At 37.9% G+C, this 24,186-nt stretch overlaps 1 protein-coding gene across 1 annotated transcript in view; it reads left to right on the forward strand.

Moving 5' to 3' along the window:
- The window catches only part of LOC150085393 (protein Wnt-4-like), a 229,132-nt gene that overhangs the window by 148,471 nt on the left and 56,475 nt on the right, over window positions 1-24,186 (forward strand). Inside the window, exon 3 of the mRNA XM_090373197.1 lies at window positions 18,362-18,642. Within this exon, the coding sequence (XP_090229323.1) occupies window positions 18,362-18,642 (281 nt within the window). The remainder of the gene's footprint in view (window positions 1-18,361; window positions 18,643-24,186) is intronic.

Here is a 24,186-nt window from a genome sequence, read left to right on the forward strand (position 1 = left end):
AAGGGTGAGAATTATTTTTATTAGCATAAAATTTATAGCACTTTAACGTGGTTATGATTAAGCACTGTTGGACATGGCTCTGAGAATGGAGCTATGTAGATGTATGGTCATTATCTTGGTTTGAAGAATGTGAATTGTTCAAGGCCCATTCGTATATTTACTTGCATAGCTTAATATAAACAAAAGATGAAAAACAAGGCCGTGATCCAAAGAAGTCAGTTGTATAGAAACCGCCCCCCATCCTCTTTTTTTTCTTTTTCATGTTATTTTTACGTGACTAATGTTTCTTGGAATGTTTCTACTGTGAAGAAAATATACGAGTAGATATCTGCTTGCAAATAAATGAGAAGAGAATGGTAGTACAATTTGTAATTGTACTACCATTCTCTTCTTCTAATAAGAAAGTGAAGATAACTACTATCTGAATTGTTAATGCCTAACAATTCAGATAGTTATGAATGCCTAACCTATGCCTAAATTGTTAATGATCATCAACGTTAAACTAGTTTAGAACATGACTGGAGACGTTCAAAGTAGTGATTTCACATACCACTCGTTTGGAGGCGTTCAAATTCCGTTGGAAACTTCAGGAATTTTTAAATGCCTCTTTGAATTATAGTTAGCCGATCTTAGGTGTAGAGAGAGAGAGAGAGAGAGAGAGAGAAAGAGAGAATCAATCCACACTTTTACAGAATGGCTTTAGATGTTATTTGCTATATAAATAGTAATAGTAACACTAACAAATTTCAGTGCTAGCCCCACAAGAGACTTGCTTTGAATTTTTTTTAAGCCAGAAAGAAAGTTTCTGTATTGTAAGCAAACTCATTTCTGATCTAAATCTCTGGCTGTGCACTACTGATAACATATAATTATCCATCTGTAATATGACTACTGCAGTGACTCGCGAAACAATAGGTGATAACTTTTCGCCTGTATATCACCTTGACAAAAGGTAAGAAAAGAAAGTCCCTGAGCTCCAGTAAATGTCATCAAATTTTAAATTTCTTTATTTATTGCTGCTAAGTACAAGTACAGTGTACTTGTACTTAGCAGCAATAAATTTAGCTTTCACAATTGAACGTATGCTAAGTAGCATACGTTCGCTTGTGAACTTAGCATATATTCAGTGTACTTGTATCGTACTTACTAGGAACAATAATGATACCCATCACTGCGACATGACCAAGAGGCTAAAAAACAACAGCTGCGACTCGAACCCCGGTCAACTGCTAACCACTATATCACGGTCGCCCACAATTTATTTTGTATGTAGAGTAATTAAACGTTATCCTTTGGAAGTCGGGACAGATCAGTATCATCTCTGTCATCTGAAATTGTAATTTTTGATTTTTATGAGTTGTGGGAACAAAAATTGCAAAATAGAAATTTTCACAATGGAACGTATCTTCGATTCACTCTACATGACAAGAATTCGATTTCTTTAATCAATAAATCAACGTCTTACTCTTTCACTTTGAGGATGCCCCCCCCCCCCCCTAGACTCCTCGCTTGGTCCGTTGCTCTTTGCCAGCTACGTGTTTATAAATGCCAGCCTTCCCTTTTCATAGTGTCTCAGTAAGATATCTATCTTATATAGGCATAATACTATCTTATGTTTCAAAAATAAAAAAAAAACTCGAAATTATCCAAATATCTATAAATAAAATTTTCTGTTTATATTCCGGGACGACCTTACAGTCAGAGGAGCTCACAAGTTAGAGCGAATACAAAAGCAGCATCTTATTTAGCAGTCACTGGCTTGAATCCCGGTCACTTGTGTGAATTTAGTAATGCTTATTCTTGATTTCGATTATGTGTACTTTTCATTATAATATAGTAAATATAATAATTGGCCTTCCATTATATTTCACGTATATAAATTCACAAATTTTCATTAAAATCATTCGGCAGTAATGTTAATGTAATAATCTTAATGTAGGATTCTATTTTTATTTAGATATTGATACAACTGTAATAGAACAAACTATGTTAATACTAACAAAAATTTCATCTCACTCTCTCTCTCTCTCTTCACACACACATCTGCTGTTGGCTATTATAAAGTCGAGAAGATAGTGTTCACACATGTAGTGATGACAAACCTGTAAGATCATGACTTTTATTCTTCATTCGCCCTGGCTACATCTCTGCAGCGTCATATAATTATAGAGTACGCTTTGAGATCCTGTTATTAAGATAATAAGACAAATTAATTGGCGACTGACTTTGGCATGTCGGTAATTCAATGAGCATGCGATCACAACGATGTCACTGAACTCTGACAGAGAAAATTTTCCTAAATCGTATTATAGGCAACGTCCCATCACACCTGGTGGCAGGAAAAGGGCCTTCACGAGTGTGTGTGTGTGTGTGTGTGTGTGTAAGACCTTCGAAATAGCTGGTTAGTATGTACGTTACCTTCATAAACAATAGATCATTGATTTACGGTACTTATCTGTGATTATGACACAGGAATTTCGAATGATAAAGTCACGGAGTCCTCTGATTGGTGTTGTACTTTTTTCCTCGCTTCTACTCTAAAACCTGAAATAGTTTTTAGTATCAGTACATGGCATCTGGAGTATCAAATGGCAGTCGTGATCTCTCTAAATAATCCATCACATCTCGTGTTACGTTCGCGTCACGTTTTGTGCTACGTAATTGTATATCTTGAAGCACGAATGACACTTCCGCGTCCGTCACCTCCTAGTTGAAATAGAAGAAACAAAAATATTGATACACTTATACGTGGCAGTAACAATATGTGTAAGGAGACGAGGGAGTGGCCAGTAAAGCATTTTGTGACCTGCCAATATTCTCCTTACCTACTTCCATTATTCGCATCCACGAAGGTCTGATATTTACATATGGATTAGTAATGCAGGTACACAGTTCCACACATTGCAGATTCGAGGCTGCATTACGCCATAAATACGCATTTCGAGCATTCAGTCAATGACTTATTATAAGGATAATTAATATCCTTCACAGTTGTAGAAATAATCCTGCAACAGGCGCTGATCCAAATAATGAGAAAGTTGAAATTCTATGACGCCTCAACTTATATGGGATTGAAATCAGTTATCAATGGAATGAAGTAGGCAAGCAAAGGTTTGAAAAATGTCACATCAGCCGGGATTATTTCCCTGTAAATCTAGAAACTCTCTGTCTTAAATCTAAAATTAGCCTCAGATGGAGCATCCCCTATTAATTCTTCTCTTCCATAAATTATTTTGAAAATAATTAGTGGGATGTGCGGGTAGGGGTACCATGCATTTCTGCAGCAGATACGGAGTAATGATTATACTTCCTTTCTTTCTGGCCACTTGATATTGACCCGACTTACGTTTACTCTTTTCATGCAATAATTTTCGAATCTCCTTTTGTACATTCAGCAGTCCTAATCACAAATGAATATTGTTGCAATTTTTTTTCGACAATTTTCCAACTCATCACAATTTATCGCCCCACTGCTTGAAGAATTGAAGTGCAGTGGCATTGTCATGCATAGGGTTCGAGGATCTATTCTCAATACTTCTGCACAGTTACGGTACCCGCTAACTACGCAGAGGTAACGAGAACAGATTCTCAGGATGCGGCCGTTGATCATTATTCCGCTCCACACAAGAACACGGCCTCCACTGTAAGTGCCCCTTTCTCTGATGTTGCAGGGATGGTACCACATTCCTAGTCTCCAGATGAAATAACTTCTAGAATATATTTGTAGGCTAAAGCAGGACTTATCACAGAACAGAACTGTACCTCAAGGGCTCCAAGTCAGAGTACCAGTTTCGATGAGCTCTGTGCTGGTTTGGGGTTAATGATATACAAACCACTGGCTTCCTTGCGTAGAGTCCACTTGAATTGAGCCTTTTATCACAGTTCGGTTGGAAATATTTTCACCTGTGGCCGCAGCAACCTCAAGAGACAGCTAATGACAGGACATGGTAGGGTTCCGTCTTGCTGTTAGAGTCAGAGAGCGATCTGTTCTGGTTGACGTAGCCCTCAGGCGAACCTTGGATAGCTCTTTTTCTAATGGTTCCTGTCTCCTGAAACTGCTTCCAAAGTGTCGAGAGGACACTGCGTGGCACATTAAGCCAACGTGCCACCTCTGCCTGCGACTGCCCGCCAAATTCAAACAATCATCTAAACGGCGATGGCTTGCCATCCTGAGTATTGGAGATGTAGCTCTCCCACTGAGCAAGCCAAAAAAACGGGAATGAAGTGATGTGGTCACAACCCGTGTTTTTATAGCATGAATAACTTGCATAATGTGCGGATCTGTCGTAGGTTCGAATTCTATTGGATACTCGGAATTTGCATACCAGGATGCCTATTATATCCAATGTTCGCCTTCGGCAACACCACTCACGATAAAATATTTATGAAAAACATTTTGTTCTGTTAATTTTGTCGAGCAGTGTAGTTTTCCTAGTTCTTCCTTGAATTTATTCAATTCCTACTATTAGTTCACATATAGCTCTCCCTATATATATTTATATATCTTGTTCAAATTTTCAATCGTTAATAAAATACTTTTTATTCATCCACTCAAGTTCAAATAAATTTTTTTAAACTTGTAGTGGATGACACTTGATGTTAATACAGTTTTTTCAAATATTAATTCATTAATTAAATTTAATTAATTAATTTTAGTTTTATATGGGAGAAAAAAATTTCTCTTATATAAGATATTTAGCAGGATATAAATTTAGGAATAAATACCGTCAGTGGCGAAGCGTGTAGATCGCTGGAAAAAAATTTCTTTTTCAGATTCTTTTTTTCATTCTGGGTTCTAGTCTGAGTCAAGGAGGGAACAAAATGGAAAATGAAACATGTGAATAAAAATAATAGTCCAACACCATATATAGAAAGGAAAATGGAAAATTGCAAGGAAATTCGCTTTCTATTTTGCCACTTAATATTGTGATTCTGTCATATGTATATACATATTTATATTAATTGTAATTATTTAATAAAAAGTAACTAAAATAAAATTTTTCTTTGTTGACCTAAGTAGGAATTGATTAAAAATTTTTTTTATATTACTTGTTTATCCAATCAACTATCCTCTGGCTAAATTCTGCACATCGATCATATAACCATCCTTTCTCAATCTGAATTCATATCCCATCAAGTGTGAGTCTGAAAAAAGGAAAGGTTACGTCAGCATTGAGCTTACTCTATTCATTCAAAGCCTTAAACAGTTCAATCAGATCTCGCAGGTGCCTAATCTTCAGACGCTTGCCATATGGAGAACTGAAGCTTTCCCTAGTAAGAGCACCCCTTTTTTACTTTCACTGATCTCGTTGCTCTTCTCTATATCTGTTCCAACAGATTCACATCCTTCCTAAAATGAGACTTCTAGACCTGTGTGCAGATTCTAGACGTAGCCTAACCATTTCCTTATACAACGGGATAATCACTTCCTTGATCCTGCTATCAAAATTCCTGTATAACATTGACAAAATGAGTGTATATCATGAGGTCCTAGTACCTGTCTGCACTGCTCAGAGAACTGCAAACTAACTGTACAATTACCCCTGTCATTTTCATTCTTTGTTACCCTGAATGTGGTACCACAGTTGGTGCATTAATCTGGGATTACTGCTACCCTTGTGTAGTACCTTAAATATGTCAATGTTAAACTTCAGTTGCCGCTTCCTAGGCCATCCGTTTAATTTTTCTCGATCTTGTTTCAATAAATTGCCCTGATCATCAACTGCCCAGAAAACCTTCGTATCATCTACAAACTTAGACATTAAGCCTGCCTGATTTCTCTTCATCAATATCAATAATGAATACATAAAACAACAATGGGCCCAGCACTGAACCCTGGGAGACTCCACTAATAATATTAATCCAAAAAGAGCAGTACTCATCGATAACAACTATGACTTTTCCCACTCACCCATCCCTTTATCCATAACAGTAACTTTCCCTTAATTACACTCTTTTCTAAACAGATATCTACGAAATTTTGAAGTAATCTCTCCTCGGTGAGAGTATTTAAATACAAATAGTATTTAATTTAGTTATTTACATATAGTTATTTACATATAGTTTAATTAAACTTTCAACTACCAAATAACGCTATGGTCTTAATATTCCCAAGGTAGAAAATACTTCCTTAACCTTAAAATGTCTGCAGTTCCCATATACGTTCCTCCACATCTCTTCCATCATACTGTATGATTGATGTCTTTTTAAGGTTATGATGAACATCATGGCAAGATCCAATCTTCCTTACATTTCAAGGATACAGCTCTTAAATGGTGTTCGCAGGCCGCTAGTTATTACACCGGATGTGTGAAAGAAGGTTGTTCCATAAACAAAAATAGAAGGGACAAATGAGGAAAAGTTGTTGGTTCTGCAAGTTTGAAGTTGGACAGTGTGTGGATGCTGGCTGATTTGTAAGAGAGTGGGGAAATTGCAGATGCAGATTCGGAAGAACAGTGCCCATTGAAGTATCTGTAGAAAAGGCAAGCAGCAGAAACTGAATGTTTATGAGACAGAGTGGATAAGACAGAAGTGAATGGGTCCTTAATTAACCTGCAGTCCTCTTTTGAATGGAGTCTAGCAGCTTGATAAAAATTTTGGGGACACAACTCCAGGTATGAGAATAATATTCTATGGTAGGCTAGATTTAAGATTTGTATGGAGTGAGTAGTTATTTAGAGGAAAAGTAATGCCAAGAGTGATAAAGAAACCCTAGTTTTTTGATGTAGAGGAAGCAACTTTCAACTAACAAATAACGCTATGGCCTTAATATTCCCAAGGTATAAAATACTTTCGTAACCTTAAAATGTCCGCAATTCTAACATCCGTGCACTACATGGCAATTCTGTCTTATGGGCTTTTCTCACAACATGGTTGAGTTACCTGATCTCAGAGGAGGGTTGCATGGTTCCCCTCTCCGAAAAGTCGGATTTTTCGTCAAGAAAACCGACCAGAGAATAACACGATTACAGGCATAATATACGGACGCCTTATAGTCCTAGTTAACACATTAGCCATAACAAACATTCCACTCAATGCCTCCTATGGCCTTCTGACAGAAGGATAAAATAATAAATAAAATAAAATAAATTTTATACTCCGGGACGACCGCATCAGGTCAGAGAAGTTCACAAGATAGAGAGAGAGAAAATACAAGAACATTATACTTTATTTAGTAGACACATGGGCTTAACCCACGGTCACCCAAAGCCCATGTCCTTTTTGGATCCTCGAGCGTGCCACTCTGAATAATCTTGATGGCAAGAAAACTCCAGATGCTAATAACGTTTTCACATGTGCTCACAACCTTAGCTCGTGAGCTTGCCTCCCTTCTGTGTCGCCTTTTTGCACTTTCGTATTCTATTGGTATATTTTCTGCTACATGGAAATTTTCTCATACTAGCCACTTCCTAAAAAGGAAGTGGCTAGGAAGTGGCTACTTCCTAAAAAGGGTGACAGTTCCCTCTCTTCTAGTTATCGTTCCATTGCACTTACCTTTTCCTTTTTCCAAAGTAATGGCGAAATCCATCAATTGTCAACTCTTGAACTATCTCCAAACCTTCCATGAACAATATGAATTCCGTAATGTCTATTCAACTGCGATATGTTGTCTTATGTTAATCATCGGTGGACGAATTCGACGGAAAAGTTCCGTGAAACTCAAACAATTTCTCTCGGCATTTCCAAGACTTTTGATCGTATTTATCATAAAGGTATTTCTAAATAAGTTCCCATTTTATGAATTCTTTTTTTTGAAAATGTGTAGGCAGCTTTCTCTCTGGCCGCTCACTGCGGTTGTTGATAGATGGCTCTCTCCTCTCTCTTCTCCACTAATGCTGTTGTTGCACAAGTTCAGTTTCTACTCCTTTCCTCTTCTTTATTAATGACCTTCTTTCACTGGCTGGAAATCCTGTCCATAGTTTTTCAGATGACAGACCACTAAATTTTACCTTCCAGTTTGAGAAACTTTGCCCTGCACAAAAAGAGAAAACTAATCTTTTCTTCTTTGCGAGAAGATAAAGCAGACTAACACGCAGAGCACGGTTGAAATCAGTGGTGGCAAGTCACTTGCTTGGAAAGTCCGAATTTTAATTTTTTTTAGCACTTTAGTCATCTTCGATGACACTCAGATTTCTAGACAAGATAACATATCTCTATCAGGGATTTATCCTTTCTTTTAATCTCTCTTGGAATAAACACATCAGAAATACTTCTTCCTCTGCATTAAAAAAAAAAAAAAAAAACCCTAGGTTTTCTTCTTTTTCGTTCTTGGTTTCTGCTCGCTCTTTACCATAGAATATTGTTTCCACATCTGGGGTAGTCCCCAAAACCTTTCTCAGGCTTCCAGACTCTATTCAAAAGAGGGCGGTCACGTTAATTAATGACTCGTCTCTTACAAAACCTCTCCACTCTGCCTTTTGTAAAGCAAACATATTTTAACTAAATTTAAATAATTCAATTTCTGCAAGCCTTTTCTAAAAATGCTTCCATGGACCTGTTCTTCTGAATCGACATCTGTAATTCTCCACTGTCTTCCAAACCAGTCGACATCCCTTCATTATCAAACTGCAAACTCACAAAACCAACTTTTCATCTTCCTCATTTATCCATTCTTCTTCTGTTCTCGAGAAATACAACCTTTCTTCACAGTATTTCCCGCAAATTTCCGTTTACAGAAATTCAAGTCTAATGTCGACAAGTATTTTCATCCTTCAACCTATTCACGGTTCTAAGTACTATAAGTTCTGATACCTTTTGTGTTTGGGGTTTTCATTAAAAAAATTAAAAAATAGGGTACATGAGAATAGTAACGCTCTCTTTCTGATTCGAAAATATTTCTGGGATAACCATAATTAGTTTCGTATCAAGATTTTTATATACGCAAGGAATTACTAGCTGCAAATGCAATAAGCTGAAGTTTTCTCAAAAATTTAATCGTAAAGCCTTTCAAAAAACAAGTTCTAGCAAGCACACGGCTCACTTACTCCCGTGTACACTTCATCGCTGTTATATATAAAAAAAAAACATTTGCTCTGAATCAGCCCGCATCTACAAAAGAAAGGTGTACTCTATCAACCCCGATAACCCATTTGCATCAAGCGCTATGATGAACACACTCGCGTGCCCTCCCCACCTCCTACACAGCAAACACACAGAGGTCAGTTAACCCACCTTGTGTTACAGCATGACGCCGTCATCGACGATGGGCAATCGACAGCCCTCCCGCATGCTGACGAAGTTAAGGTTGGCCCCTTGTCATCCCAAGAAGAGCCTTTGAAGAGGTACAACAACTCCCCGGAGAGGGATTACCACCTGAAGCCACCTTGTCTCCGTGGAAATTAATTCTTCTTCAAGCGTCAGCCAGAGTTGCGCTTTAGCTGAGTTCCGGGAGTGCGGGGGCTATCATATGTATGACCAGGGTGATAGATGAACGAGACTGACCTTGGGTGTAGACGACACCTACCAACAAAGCTGGGAGAAGATATGTATCGGTTACAGTAATGGTAAAATAAGAGAGTGAGCAATGGTGGGAGAAGAGCCGCAATTCAGAGGAATCTAATTTTCTTTTAGCCTAGATGCATTTAATTTTGTGTATAACATTACGTTAATCAAGAAATCAAACAGCAATCACTGATAAACAAAGCTGGGAGAAGATATGTATCGGTTACAGTAATGGTAAAATAAGAGAGTGAGCAATGGTGGGAGAAGAGCCGCAATTCAGAGGAATCTAATTTTCTTTTAGCCTAGATGCATTTAATTTTGTGTATAACATTACGTTAATCAAGAAATCAAACAGCAATCACTGATAAACAAAGCTGGGAGAAGATATGTATCGGTTACAGTAATGGTAAAATAAGAGAGTGAGCAATGGTGGGAGAAGAGCCGCAATTCAGAGGAATCTAATTTTCTTTTAGCCTAGATGCATTTAATTTTGTGTATAACATTACGTTAATCAAGAAATCAAACAGCAATCACTGATAAACAAAGCACATAAAACCTTACCGTTAATTTCATTCCTTTTTCTGTTGTTAAAATGGTTCTTAAACCGTTGCTATGAGCATGTTTCAAAATTACGTCATTTTATCTATTATGCTTACCACAAAGAACATTTGACGACTGTTTATAGGTTCCCATCCGGTAATAAATTTAAATAGTTCTAGGAGGTTCTTTTCCATCCGGTGGCACCAAAATTGATCAGTATCATAATGTATCTCCTCCTCCTCCACCACATTAATAGAATCTCAGGTTCTTATAAGCTGAGATGCCGACGTCAATCACCAAACAGGACTTCTCTGCGTGGTTCTTTACGATATATCCAGCTTATTATCTATAACTTACCTATCAGCTCGAAAACTGGTTCATACTACGAGATGGTCGATGTCGGTTCATCTCAGTTTGCATAAGAAGAACAGCAGTACCTTTTATCCTATACACGATGGTTAATCGCACTGATGGCCTGATGAAGATGAGGGCAGACCATATCGTGGCGTTGATTGTGCTCAATTTTTGCTAGTATCGTGAAGCCCGATGTGAGACTGCCAATTATTCCATCGAAACAGATGAAATTTTTCATCGACTGGTATCTCCTGATGAAATATGCTCTTGCTCATCGCGTATCAAGAGCTCACCCTATTCAGTTACAATTTCCGACATCATTTTTCCCCTTACGTGGTCCACCCACTGCCTAAAAGAGTGTGGTTTATTCCACTGCTAGCTTAAAGGTAGTTCTTGCAAACTACTGGATGAGTCCCTCTTTTCATTTCCCATAGTCGTAAGGGGATCTGCCGATATGGCATACCCCCTATCGTGTAGGAAAGATATTTTGTACTGATGCGTCAGAGTGGTGAGATACCGAAGGTTAGTGTATCTCACTCCTCGCTAATACTGTTCAGATTTGAGCTCCTAAGTAAAAGGATATGTTTGTTATCTGCGCAGCGTACTCCCCTTCGAACTGCAGGGGGTTCTTTCTGCTTTTCCGGCTGGCAACATATGATCGGTCGACATAGGCATTTGGATGGTGCAACCCAGTGGTCGGCAACCTTTTTTTTTTTTAATTGCAGATCAACATATGTAGTAGGTATATGGTTTCTGCAAAACACGAGGGGTCAATTCAGAAATTTTAATGAAAACAAAAAAGAAATGAAATTCTTTGTTTAAATTTATATTGCCACTATTTCTATGATTTTTCCTTGGGGTTAACTTTTGCAAAAATCGATACACACAGCACATTCGGTTGATATGCTCAGGGTTCTTTGAAACACTTTTCGATATATAAAAGATAATTACCAGCGCACAAAGGAAATGAGCAAAATCGTTACATCTGTTTATTCAAATAAGAAATAAATTTATTATTAAATAAATACATGAACAACAATATAAGAAACGAAATCCTATGCACCACATGTGATTGACTAATTAGTTTACTAAATGTAAAGAAAAGGGTTAATTACAAGCGTATTCCAGCATCTATTATAGTTCTCCTCTCAGGAGAAGACAATGTGATTAATACTTGCTTTAACAACGGATGGTTTATTACATTAGCAGGTGAAGCAGGATGGTTCTTAAGATACGTTACTTCTCCACAAGCAGTTTTTTTTTTGGGGGGAGGATGGTAAATATGGATTACCAACCCTTACAAAAACGAGGAACAAACAATATGCATGTCAACCGAAAACAAGCGTAAAGCAAAAAAAGAAAAGCTTTTCAGAATATGTCCATGGAAAACTAACAAATCTTCAAAGCTTAACTAACTGCTAGTGTAATGAACCAGTCTGTTGCCAGAGAAACACTATGTAAGGACCCATCCTTACAATAATTTAATAAAGTTTTGTTAAATATTGGAAGAATTAATTGTAGTGTAAATAGTTAGTTTTCAGCTCAAATATGTGTTAGGAACCACTGGAATTTGGAAGTTTATTCCGGCCACGCCTAGCTCTAGTTATATCTTGTTTGTAAAGGATTCCTTAAGCGAGTCAGTAAAAGTAATAGACCGAAACAAATCCCACTTAAGACAGGAGCATATACTCTATAGAAAGGGCACTGAGTGCGGGAGTGGCCCTCTTAAAAATTTCACGGTGCGACTCTAGCAGGTGTGGGCGACGTAGTAATGGATGTGATTGTGAGATCACAAAGAAGGCCTGAAACTTTCTTAGCTGACCGGAACTTACGTTCTACCTTCTAGAATGATCTCGTAATTTCTAGTCCAACGGAAGTTCGGACATAAAGAATAAAAAAAACACGCCCACGGAAATGAAAGGAGACGAATAAGAATCACGAAGGAAAGGATGTGGAAGTCAACGATTGGCCAGGAAGAAAGCGGAGGGATTTTTGAGAGAACGGAGAGAAGGGTCTGAAAAAAGATTGATACTGAGCAGATTCGAGGAGTTGAGTTTTTGGGGTGATTCGGAAAGAGTCGTGATCTAGTTTGGGTGGTGGATGCTGTCCTGGGGCAGATGGAAGTAGTAGCGGGAGAATTGTGATAAGAACTCTAGGTAAGACTAGAGTAGGAAGGAATGTTCACTTGTAGATATTGAAGCAGTATGGAGGGAGAAAGGAGGAACACACTCTGAGAATTCTAGAGGTAAAGTTTAATCAAATGAGCTGTCGAGCGACTGGCCTACTCGGAAAGCACCTCAGTCCACGGAAAAAAAAATGCAGGCTAGGAAAGAATATAGGATCCTGAATTAAATCCAGCCGCGTAGTACCCGGTAGGGAAACATCAGAAAGATTACCGTGATCCCCGGAGGGACGACCTTCTGCATTCCAGTCCACGCCTAAGACAGACAGGAACGTAAACCGAGCAAGGAGAAAAGCCCAGAAAATCACGTAAGTGTTAGGAAGTTTTCTGAGAATAAATGAACCTAAATTAGTAAGGGCAGGACTATAGGAGAATGCTATATAGTTAGGGAAGGATGTCTAAGTGATAAATATATATAAGAGTACTGTACTAATGTAATACATAAAGAAAGATAATCAGACTAGAGGATGGCATAGGAGTAATGTAATTAAGGTGTAAGTAGTATATAATTGGAAGTGAAGTTCTGTATTAATGTTTGATAGAAAGAAATGACCTATTAAGTAATTAAGAATTGTTAGCGATTGGGTAAAGGTTTCCTAACTAGTGTAGAGTTAAAAGTTGAATTTTGAATTATTGTGAATGTTGAATTATGGTGAATATATCTGATTGAAGTAGGAATTGATTAAACAGGTAGGCTATTAAGGAGTTGTGGATTAATTGATTGGAAGGGTACTATTTAATTTGGTCGATTAATGTTGACTGTTAACCTGGCTATAAGGAAATGTTTGATTGAATAAATGTATTTTCCTTACAATTTTTGAAAACGAACTCTTGATGACTTTGTTAGCCAGCTCATTGGCTGATAGTTGGTAGTTCATTTATACGGACTGTTTAGGAGTAGAGAGAGAGGGATTGTTTGAGGTGAATACCATGACCCATCGAAGCCTATGTAGAACATGAAGAGACACAATGTTATAATATATAAGAATATGTATTAGAATTGGATAATTGTTGGTGAAATGATTTATTTGATATCACGATATATACACATTTAAACGTTAGTAAGATAACAAGTCTCCAACTAAATACTGTATTCCGTTAAATGTTATTGCAAGTTTTCTTATATATGATATGTCAATAAACAATGTTATATTCTACATTCATGGGTGTGTGTCTGTCATTCCGAAACTCAGCCAGTCCAGTGTAAGAATACCTAATATAATTGAGGTCCCCTTGAGTCTGGGATTTTCTGAAATCAATCAAGTCAGGTGTTAAAGTGGGAGGGGTTAAACAAAAAAAAGGGGATAAAAAAAAAATATATATATATATATATAATAAAATAAATATAAATTAATACAATACAAAAGAGAAGATACAATAATAAAACACGTAAATTCCACCCCCCCACAACTAACCACATCGAGTGTCTTCTGAGAGGACTATACACTCAGTTGATTAAAATTAAAATAAAATAGACTGAGAGACTGTAAAAGAATTCCTAGCAACCGAGAGCCGGGTAATGATGTCAGATAGTCCTGTGCTCCTGAGTTTGCTCCTGTTATGCATAATCTTTTTTTACACTTTCTTGTTCCACTAGTGTTTTTCTTCTGCTGGAAAATTTCCTCATATCCAACTAGTCCATAAAGAAAATGAATGATCTCTCCCATCCAGTTATCACCCTACACCACTTACCTCTACTCTTTCCAAAATAATGGAACTCCGTCAACCGCCATCTCTTAAACTATCTTTAAAATTCCTATCTGATCAATGATCGTCAGTTTGGATTCCGTTGGTGTCCATTCAGTGGTGATATATTGGTTTATGTTACTCATCCTTGAACAAATTCGATGGAAAAGTTCGGTGAAACTCAAAAAGTTGTTCTTAACATTTCCAAAGCTTTTGATTGTATTTAGCATAAAGGTATTCTAAACAAGCTCCCATCCTATGGATTGGCGACTATTGTTTATTTTTTTAAATTGGGTATGGATTTTTCTCTCTGATCGCTTCCCGAGAGTGAGGGTCTTCCTATCTTCTAACTTCTCCATAAAACCTGGTGTTCCCCAAGGTTCCGTCCTTTCTTTCACTCTTTCCTTTGTTGTACATTAATGGCCTTCTACTGACTGGAAATCCTATCCATAGCTTTTCTGATGACAGCGCACTACATTCCACTTTCCAATTTGCGAAACTCTGCAGAAATACTTCAACTTCTCGAATATTCTCCACTAAGTCCTTAAATGCCGATCTCGAGGTAATTCTTTAGTAGGCAAAGATAAAAAAAAACCGTCCTTAGATAAAAACTAATTGCAACCAATTGATTAATTGTAAACTAATTGCAACCAACTGATTATAAGTCAGGAATTATCCAGACTTATAATCTCTCTTGGCTTAAGCACATCACAAATATCTTTGCCTCTGCATCCAAAAAACTGGGTTTTCATTTTTGCTCTCCACGTTCCTTTTTTTTTTTTTTTTTTTTTTTTTTTTTACTAAACAACTGCACACTGTACAATCTCAAACCCACCCTACCATGGAATATTGTTCCCACATTTGGGATGGTGTCTCCAAAACCTCTATTGAGCTTTTGGACTCCATTCTAAAAGCAGTCAGGTTTCTTCACTCTGTCTCACAAAAGTTCAGTTACTGCTGCATTCCTTAGAATACGACTCCTTAAAAATGCTTGGAAACTCTTGCTATTTTTAATGCATAGACTTCAGTATCCATAAAACTATCCAGCCGCAAGTATCTATGGTTGTTTATCAAAGAAACCAGTAAAAAATGAAATATGATAACTTTTTTATCTGCAGAGAGAGAATTTGCTTGTATATGACTGGTGTCCGCGCGGGCAGCACAGTGGTTATAACGCCGTCTCCCCGCATCGGTTGGAAAAGGCCAGGGTTCGAATTCTGTTAGTGACGCCAAGAGCTTTTATGGGCTTTTTTTAATCCGTGGCCAAGCCTCTCTCCCGGAAACTCGGATTTCTTGCCCAACAAAACAGACAAACCGACTGGAGAACACGTAATTTATGGACATAATACAGACTGGTAGATTACTTGAGTGGCCATAATATGATAGTTTTTTGTTGTTTTTGTTGTTGTTCAAATGTTAAAATCAATAATTATTGAAGAGTTATGGAAGGTTAAACAAGGTAGGTACGAAAGCTTTTATTTTGAAATCTTTTATTAGATTATGACTAAATTTTAGTGAGATATTCGTTTTAATACGTCAATAATGCACAAAGATTTGAAAAATTTCGATCTGAAATAACAAAACTTATGCAAATGAGTTTTTGGCGGCCAAAAATGACAAGTCGATAATCCAGGGAAGCATATCCTCATAAGATGTGTGCCTTCGTTAGGTAGCAATACAGATATGACACAGAAAACAATTGCCTGAAAATAAGATATCAATTGATACAACTGTATGTCAATTGCTATTCTTGCGTAAGAACTTGACGCAAGCGCAGTGGGATTTCTGGCAAGGAAAAGGAGCGTCTGTGACTGGTAACCCTCATTTCATAGAGCATCCCAGTCATTTTCTGTTCAATTAAAGTCTGAGGATCTGGTGTGTGTGTGCTATTCCATACGGTCTATACCGGCGATGGTGAACCTTTCAGCTTGGCTTTCCAAAAAGAAGCTGAAACAAAAATATAACAATTTTGGCATGCAAAAAGAAAAAGAAAAGGGGAAAAAAAAAAAAAAAAAAAAACAATTTTCGCGTACTAGTTAAAAAAAAACTGACTAAAGTGACATTTTTTTAATATAAAACTTAATTGTTTCATAAAAAAAGGTTAAAAAAAAAGAGTTTTAAAGAGAACTCTGATGCTGTATAATTCTGCACACGCTTACGCTTCACTATCTGCCACATCTGATGGTTTTCACCACCAGATGTGGTTGAAAGACCATTGGAAATAAATTCGCCTCCAGATTAAAAAATACACTTTTTTATAATCTAAATCAGTGGTCTCCAGACTTTTTTGGTCGCGCACCCTTATTTTACTTAAAAGGACTAGCGCGCACCCCTGAATAAAAAATTAAATATATAAGTTTAATATATTTTTTTAATTTAATATATAGTTTTTAATTTATAAATCATTTACATGGAAGCCATTATATCTAAAATCACATTTATAAAATCATTTGTTTGATTGATCTACATTTGTTCAGTAAGTTAAACAAGGATGGAAGATATACTCCGAACCCGAAGCAGGCATGTGGCTGCTTCGTTTTGGACATGGGCGAAACCGACGGCATGATCAAACAAAGCCGCATATTGAAGTATTAAAAAAAACATTTATTCATAATTTTTATGTTCAATTACGTTTCGAAATACTAAAGTTTTCATAATTAATAAATATTGATTTATTGCGGATTATCTCGCGCACCCAACTTTGGAGACCACTGATCTAAACTATTTATGGGTGGTTGCATGCCTGTATATTTTCATATTTGTGCCGCTAATGGCACGCGTGCCATTGGTTCGTTATTCCTGGGATATACTCTGTTTTTGAAGGTATCGGTATTTGTAAAAGAAAGTGCACTAATTGCTCCTGAAAATTGGCGAACATAAAGTTTGAGGATCTTATCGCGACGCTCTACAGTCGTGAGAGTTCCTTTTGCGAGAATACGTGGCTGATCTGTACTGTCACTGACAGTGATTCCAAAATACCTTTTCTCGTTGTTACCCGATGGAATGCGGTTCCGTTCCTTGAAGATGAAAGGGCTTCGAGAATTTGATTGAAGACTATCTCAACTCATCAGTGAAGAGAGTCTTGGCTTACTGTTCTCGAGTCCAATTGAAAGTTTTCACCAACTGAAACTGGCCCTGTGTGCAGTGTTCAAAGGAATAGAGACAGCTGGTCGTCGTCCATAAAGGCCCCCCCACCTCTCATGAAGTTTTCTATAGACAGTATACCACAGAATTCAGAGTTACAAATAAAAGGTACGTAGTATTCCTCACAGCAGGAAGCCAAAGACTAAAGAAAATCAACATTTACGAGTATAAACATTAAACATTTAAGATAATTCGTAGATATAGATGAATTCAAAATAAAGATTTAGTTATTATAAAAATTAAATGAAGGACTAAGGACAACAACTATAATGTAAAAGAACTTTGTCCTTTCCTTGTCCTATTCAAAAATGAGATTAAATTCTTTTAATAATAATCGCTTGTTACTTTAATCGGTTTTTGGTGAACGAACAAAAGGTTCCTTCACCAAAATCGAATTATTACTGGATACGTTTAAGTATTCCTTTTCTCCATTTAACTACGCTATTGCTATAGCCCATATTGATTTGCGTTTTCTATGGCACTCCTCTGTACTTTACTCTCCCTGTATACATCAAGGACACTTAAAATACTTGAACGTCCTTCAGTTATAACAATGAACTTCATAATTGTGTTATGAGATTAATATAACATAGTTCATGAAAGGGAGACAGGAGAGTAGCAGCTAGCTGTGAGTCTCCATTTGGGAATCGATGACACGACCACAATGCAACTACTCAACCATGCTGACCAGACTATTATTATTATTATTATCATTATTCTCCACTGCCGACCACAATTTTCAAAAATATTCGGCTGGCTCAAGAGCGAAGTAATATCTTACGACGTAGGACAAATCGTTCCCCTTTCAATCATGACACACCGTATATCTCCGCAAAACGAGTTTTTGGCGTGCACCTCTTAGTGTTCTGAGTTCTGACGCCATGAATCACTTTCGACTTGTGTCAATTGGTGGGCTTCACAAAACTCCGTAACTATTATCCTGTCTCATTGCTTCGGAAGCTTTCACTTCAACTAGTAATTTTCGTGTTTCTTTTTTCTTTCTTTCTTCACTAGGTACGCGGGAAGCTGCCTTTGTCCACGCGATTTCAGCCGCAGGGGTGGCCCATACTGTGACCCGGGCTTGCAGCAGCGGACTGCTTGGGCGGTGTGGTTGTGATCGTACAGTCAGAGGAATCTCCCCCGAAGGGTTCCAATGGTCAGGATGTTCCGATAATGTCGCCTATGGTACCGCCTTCTCTAAGAGTTTTGTAGACGCTCGAGACCTCCGCGCTGCAAGAGGAAAGTTCCGTGCACGAGCTCTAATGAATCTACACAACAACGAAGCCGGACGAAAGGTAAAACAAATATCTGATCTTTGTCGTTATGAGTAGGTGATACTTCAATCAGACATATTTTAATAGAAATGAATAAAATATACCGTACATCTTTCAGGTATCTATCAAGTGTCAAATGTCTGCTGGAATGCTGTAAAATTTATAGTAATTACGTCAATGAATAAAATGTAATTTAGAGTCACATATGTCACAGTATAAACTAGAAAAACTACCTAAATCTGGCAAATTGAATATAATTTATTGAGATTTTGATCTGTCGGAAACAAGTTAAGATGCTCAGAAAAGCTTAAGATCGACAAAGAAGAGCTAAGCAAAACAAGTATGAAAAACTTTTTATGTCCCACGGGGGAAGGAGAGTAGGTTCAAGCCCTTGTATAAAAGCAGCTAATGTTATCAGGGAGGCAAAAGATTACTGACAACTGCACATTAAATTCATAATATAGGAATGAAAAAGAATAAAACAATACACTTTGATGATTATTTCATACAAATTGTTTGAAGTTTAACTTTACGTGGCCGGTTTGTAGAATTCAAAACGGAAAATAACTTACGACGAAAACACATGCTTCTAGTGACAAACACTGGCACAGAGAAGGACCCAAGGAGAGTTAACTCATCATGACGGTGAACACACAGCATGCATGTACTGTTGATCAACAGAATATATTTAATGCTGTGTTTAATATTTGGTACGTTTACCCAATTTCAGTATTAGTAGTGGAAAACGAAGCAAGCTTATACAGTATTAACTAAAAAAAAAAACACTATACCTCATCTGTCCATCCCTCTAACAATTTGTCTAGTCTTTCATTAAATTTATTCAAGCTAGCCACTTCCACAACACCAATAGAAGTTTTGTTACAACAAGCAATTACTCTCTGGCTGAAAGAAGATTTTCATACATCCGTCCATTAACCATCCTTTTTTAATTTAAATTTATTTCCCCTTGTATTTGTCGTCCGAGAAAGAGTAACGATGCCATCAGTATTTAATTTACTCAATCCATTCAAAGCTGAGTTCGCCACTTCGCATGTGCCTATTTTCCAGGCGCTGCAATATGCAGAACTCAAGTCTTTCGTGGTAAGAGTACCCTTTTGTGCTCCTCACTAATATCGTTGCTCTTGCATCTGTTTCAACAAGTCTACATCCTTCCTAAAACGAGGCTTCCAGACTCGTATGCGGCCTAACCATTGCCTGATTTGACTGATTACCGAACGTGATATCTCGCTGCCCGCAGAACTAAAAAAAAAAAAAAGCGAAAAAAAATAATAAAAATAAATCTGAACTAGCGGGAAAATGTTTAAAAAAAATTATTTATACTCCAGCACGATACATTTTTTTAAAATGTAACGATGGAATTTGATGTGCTTACGTAACTATAATGATGAATCGTCATATGACGCTTGAATACAATTTTAAGGTCCAGAATGTGCAAATCAGGCACACTATAAAAGTGTCCACTACAAAAATACCTCTAATTTCTAATCCAATACGGTTTAGAATGCATTTGACTAGAGTGTTACCTAGAACTAGACTCTTCAAAGGTTTGTGGTGATGGATGTATGGCTATTAGATGGCAGTAAGGATAGTCAGAAGCTGAGGTAGCCTGAGCCTGAAACGTGTAAATAATTATAATTTCGTGATTATAGCAACATCGGAAGAAGCAGACGTGTCTTGAAGGCAAGTTCAAGGTCGGCCAGAATTTAGAGCATTCAAGATGACCACTATCCCTAACGGCGAGATGCCATGGGAAGAAGATGATTTGGACGTCATGGATAATTACACTCCCATTAACTGACTTTTGGATTTGGTTATATGATAATGATGTATAAATATAGATGCATGTTTTGTTTAAAATTTAACGTAGTGTACGCTTAAAAGAACTCTTGTACAAAAGCGTTGATAGCATTTTTATATCTCAGATTTTATAGTTGTAACTTATCTTTTGGACATGAACATATCGTAGATTGAGCTGTCCATTACACCAACGGCTTAGAACTGTAAAAATATAATAAGAATCAAATATATTGATTTTTAAAAAGAGCAGGAAAAAAAAAAAAAAGAAAAAACAGTGACAAATCTACGTATCACAAACCTGACTGTTGCAATTTCAGAAATTGCAAATTTCTGATTACGGTAACACACAGAAGCCACGATGTAGCTGAAATATTGTGGGAGGCATATAAATACCATTGTTCTTGCTTCATTTAGCAAGAAGGTGCTGGCCACTTAACGTGTTCATACCTTCCCATGGTGGGGGGGGGGATCTTCGTCTTCTTCAAGTTCTCTGCCCTCAGGCAGGTTCAGTGCTCCATTGACGCCATTATTCTCTCAATCTTGTGCTTTCCTTTTAATTCTTACATAATTTCCTCTTCCCATCCAATCCATCATTCCAATTCTCCTTCTACCAACGGCTCTCTTCCCACACATCATCCCCTCAATCGCTTAACTCAACATGCTATCTCTTCCCAATACATGTCCTATAAAATTCTTTTGTCTTCTTAGTTCTTTTCCTCAAATGCTTTCCTCAAAACGTACTCATTGCTCACTATGTCCACCCATTTCACCCTTTCTATTCTCCTCCACACCCACATCTGGAGAGCTTCTAGCCGTCTAATCTCCTCTCTTCCCAGTGTCTATGTTTCTGAGCCATATAGTACCATAATCCATATTAATGTTTTCACATTTGCTTTCTTTCCTCCTTGAAATTTCTTCTCAGTACTTCTTTTCTATTACTAAATGCCTCTTTGCCCATGCAATTCTTGTTTTTATTTCCTCCAGACCTTTTCCATTTTCTGTCATTATGCTTCCCAGTTCTGTCCCTATCCACCTGCCCACTATTATTCCATCTAATGTTATATTGATTCTTCTTCCTGGCTCCTTTGAAATTAACATTATCTTGGTTTTACTGCTGTTTATCTTCATATTGTACGCCTTTACTTTGCTGTTCAAAATATCCAAGGAGCTCTGTAATTCTTCCTCATTATTAGAAATTAATACTTGGTCGTCTGCAAATCTTATTGTTTTTATCTTCTTCCTCCTAATTGTACACCTCCTTTCTGCTCTTCTTTGTACTCCTTCACCAATGCTTGTGCATATAAATTAAATAGAAAAGAGAACATGGAACATCCTTGCCTTACACTCCTACCAATGTCTACTTCTTCTGATTCCCTTCAGAAGGGGGTGGGTAGGAAGGTCGTCACACCAGTTTGTAGTTTAGGCTTAGAACTGCAAAGATATATAATTATTTTTGTTCATTGAATTAGGTAATAGAATATTTACTTGCGTGTATTACCCTCCAAAGTATTCGGACCCATCAGGTGTAAAGAGGGAGCATTCAGGAATTCTTTTCTACTACTAAATTACCACAGAGTACCACAGATATCGGTAGCAGTCGGTATGAATCGTCGTGCAAGACACGCAATACGAGACAACTTTTGATTATCGGATGGCATATCACTCATTTGCCACTGCGCACTATTGCTATCTATTTATTATATTAATAAATTTACAAACCTAATGAAAATACTCTCTGATCAGATATACAGTCATTACCTATAGGGTAGACAGATGACGTATCCTCAGGCTTCCTTTTGTTTAAAAATTAGCTAGTTGACTCTTAAAATAATACTCTACTACAAAAAAATCTTTGATAGAATTCTATCATGTATGTACTTTTCATACCTCAGATTTTATGGTTGCAACTTAAAATATTTGTCCAAAGGTGGAAGTACTATTTTACTTCATGTCTTTCATTCGAAAACTGCAGAATTATATACTGAGTAATCACTGAATTATGACCACCTACCTAATACTTCGTAGGTCCTCCTTTTGTCCTCAGTACAGCAGCTATCCGACGTGGCATTGATTCAACAAGATGTTGGAAGCGTTCCAGAGTTATGGCCAACCAAGCTGTGTGTAATGCGGTGAGCAATGCAGGTATGGAGATGACTGGTGTATCCAGACGCCTGATATGCCTTTCCATAGTGTCCCACAAGTGCTCTATGGGATTGATATCGGGGAAGTTCGGAGGCCAATCGATATGCTGGAAGTCAGAACTATGTTCCTCAAACCATTCCTGCACAATAAGTGCCCGATGGCTCGGCACATTGTCATCTTGGAAGACACCATCGCCATTCGGGAAAAAGTGTAACATAGCGGGGGTGTTTCAGTCAGCAAGCAGTTGACGATAGCGGAGATCACGGATACGTTGTTCCACATGCACCAGGGGTCCATTCCTCCAAGTGAAACATGTCCCACACCATACAATCGCCTCCACCGACCTGCACTTTTCATACCACGTATGATGGATCAAGAGCCTCATGTTGTTGACACCAAATTCGTACACGACCATCCACGGTGTGGAGTAAATAACGTGACTCATCCGACCAGCACACCTTCTTCCAGTTTTCTACCGTCCAACTTGCACGCTCTTTGCACCAGGCGAGTCTTTTACGACGATCAACCTTAGTTAGAAGAGGATGCCGTATGGGTCGTCTGCAGGTATAGCCCATACATGCGAGCGTGCGACTCATGGTCATGCCAGATATTGTTACGGGTTGGCCCATGTATTGGGTAGTCAACTCTTCAATAGTACTGAGCCTGTTCGCCTGTACGAGTCGTCAGACCCGGCGCTCACCTCTAACATCAACCTTTCGCTGGCCTTTGCAGTTTTGCCGTCGGGTCGTTGTTTGACCATTTTGACACCAGTCCTGGTACACTTTAACTACGGCGGCTCTCGAACACCCCATTAGTTCAGCCGTTTGGAAAATCGAGGGACCACCTCGTCTAGTACCCGAAAATCTGTCCTTTATCAAAGTCCGATAAATCCTTCCTTTTACCCATCACGCTCGGAATTTTACTACCTACTGAACCACTGACACCTTATCTATGTTACGTAGGTCGACAGGCGCCTCCGAAGCCAGGTGGAAAGGAGCAGCAGTGCGTAGCACACGCTTCTTGATTATACCTGGGTTCGAGCCCGTCACCACCAAATACGGAGGATGCGGAAAGGTCAGGGAATGACCACCGCATATTCCCGGGGCAATATGGCCTTAGTTGCTAATGCTCCTAAAAACCAAATAACAAACAAACAAACAAACAACGTTGGTCGAGTAACTGCGCATTCTCGTACCTCACGTTGCGACCCGTTGCAACGTGAGGTACGAGACTGAATGCGACCCGTTGTCAACGGGTCGCATTCAGTTTTCATAGGGGTGGTCATAATTCAGTGATCACTCAGTGTATAATGTACTTCTAAACGTTATCAGGTGGTTTTTATTTTTGATCACTAAATAAATTACTATTTTTCATGTTTAGTGTATCTTGTATGTATATCTATATAATATCGGTATAGATACACCATAGATAACTCTTAAGAAACTACAATGGTAGTGCGAGAGGCATCGTTTGCTCTGTATCTCATATTGTGCTCTTCCTTCACAACGCGTTGCCATGGTATTGCACTACCTCGTATAAGTAACGCTTCACTAATAGAGAAGACTATTGTTACTTATTCTCAGTGAGTACCACCACCCAGACGGC

The sequence above is a fragment of the Mastigoproctus giganteus genome, chromosome 5, assembly GCF_048544385.1.
Source record: "Mastigoproctus giganteus isolate SK-2022 chromosome 5, ASM4854438v1, whole genome shotgun sequence".
In the NCBI taxonomy this organism is placed as follows: Eukaryota; Metazoa; Arthropoda; class Arachnida; order Uropygi; family Thelyphonidae; genus Mastigoproctus; species Mastigoproctus giganteus.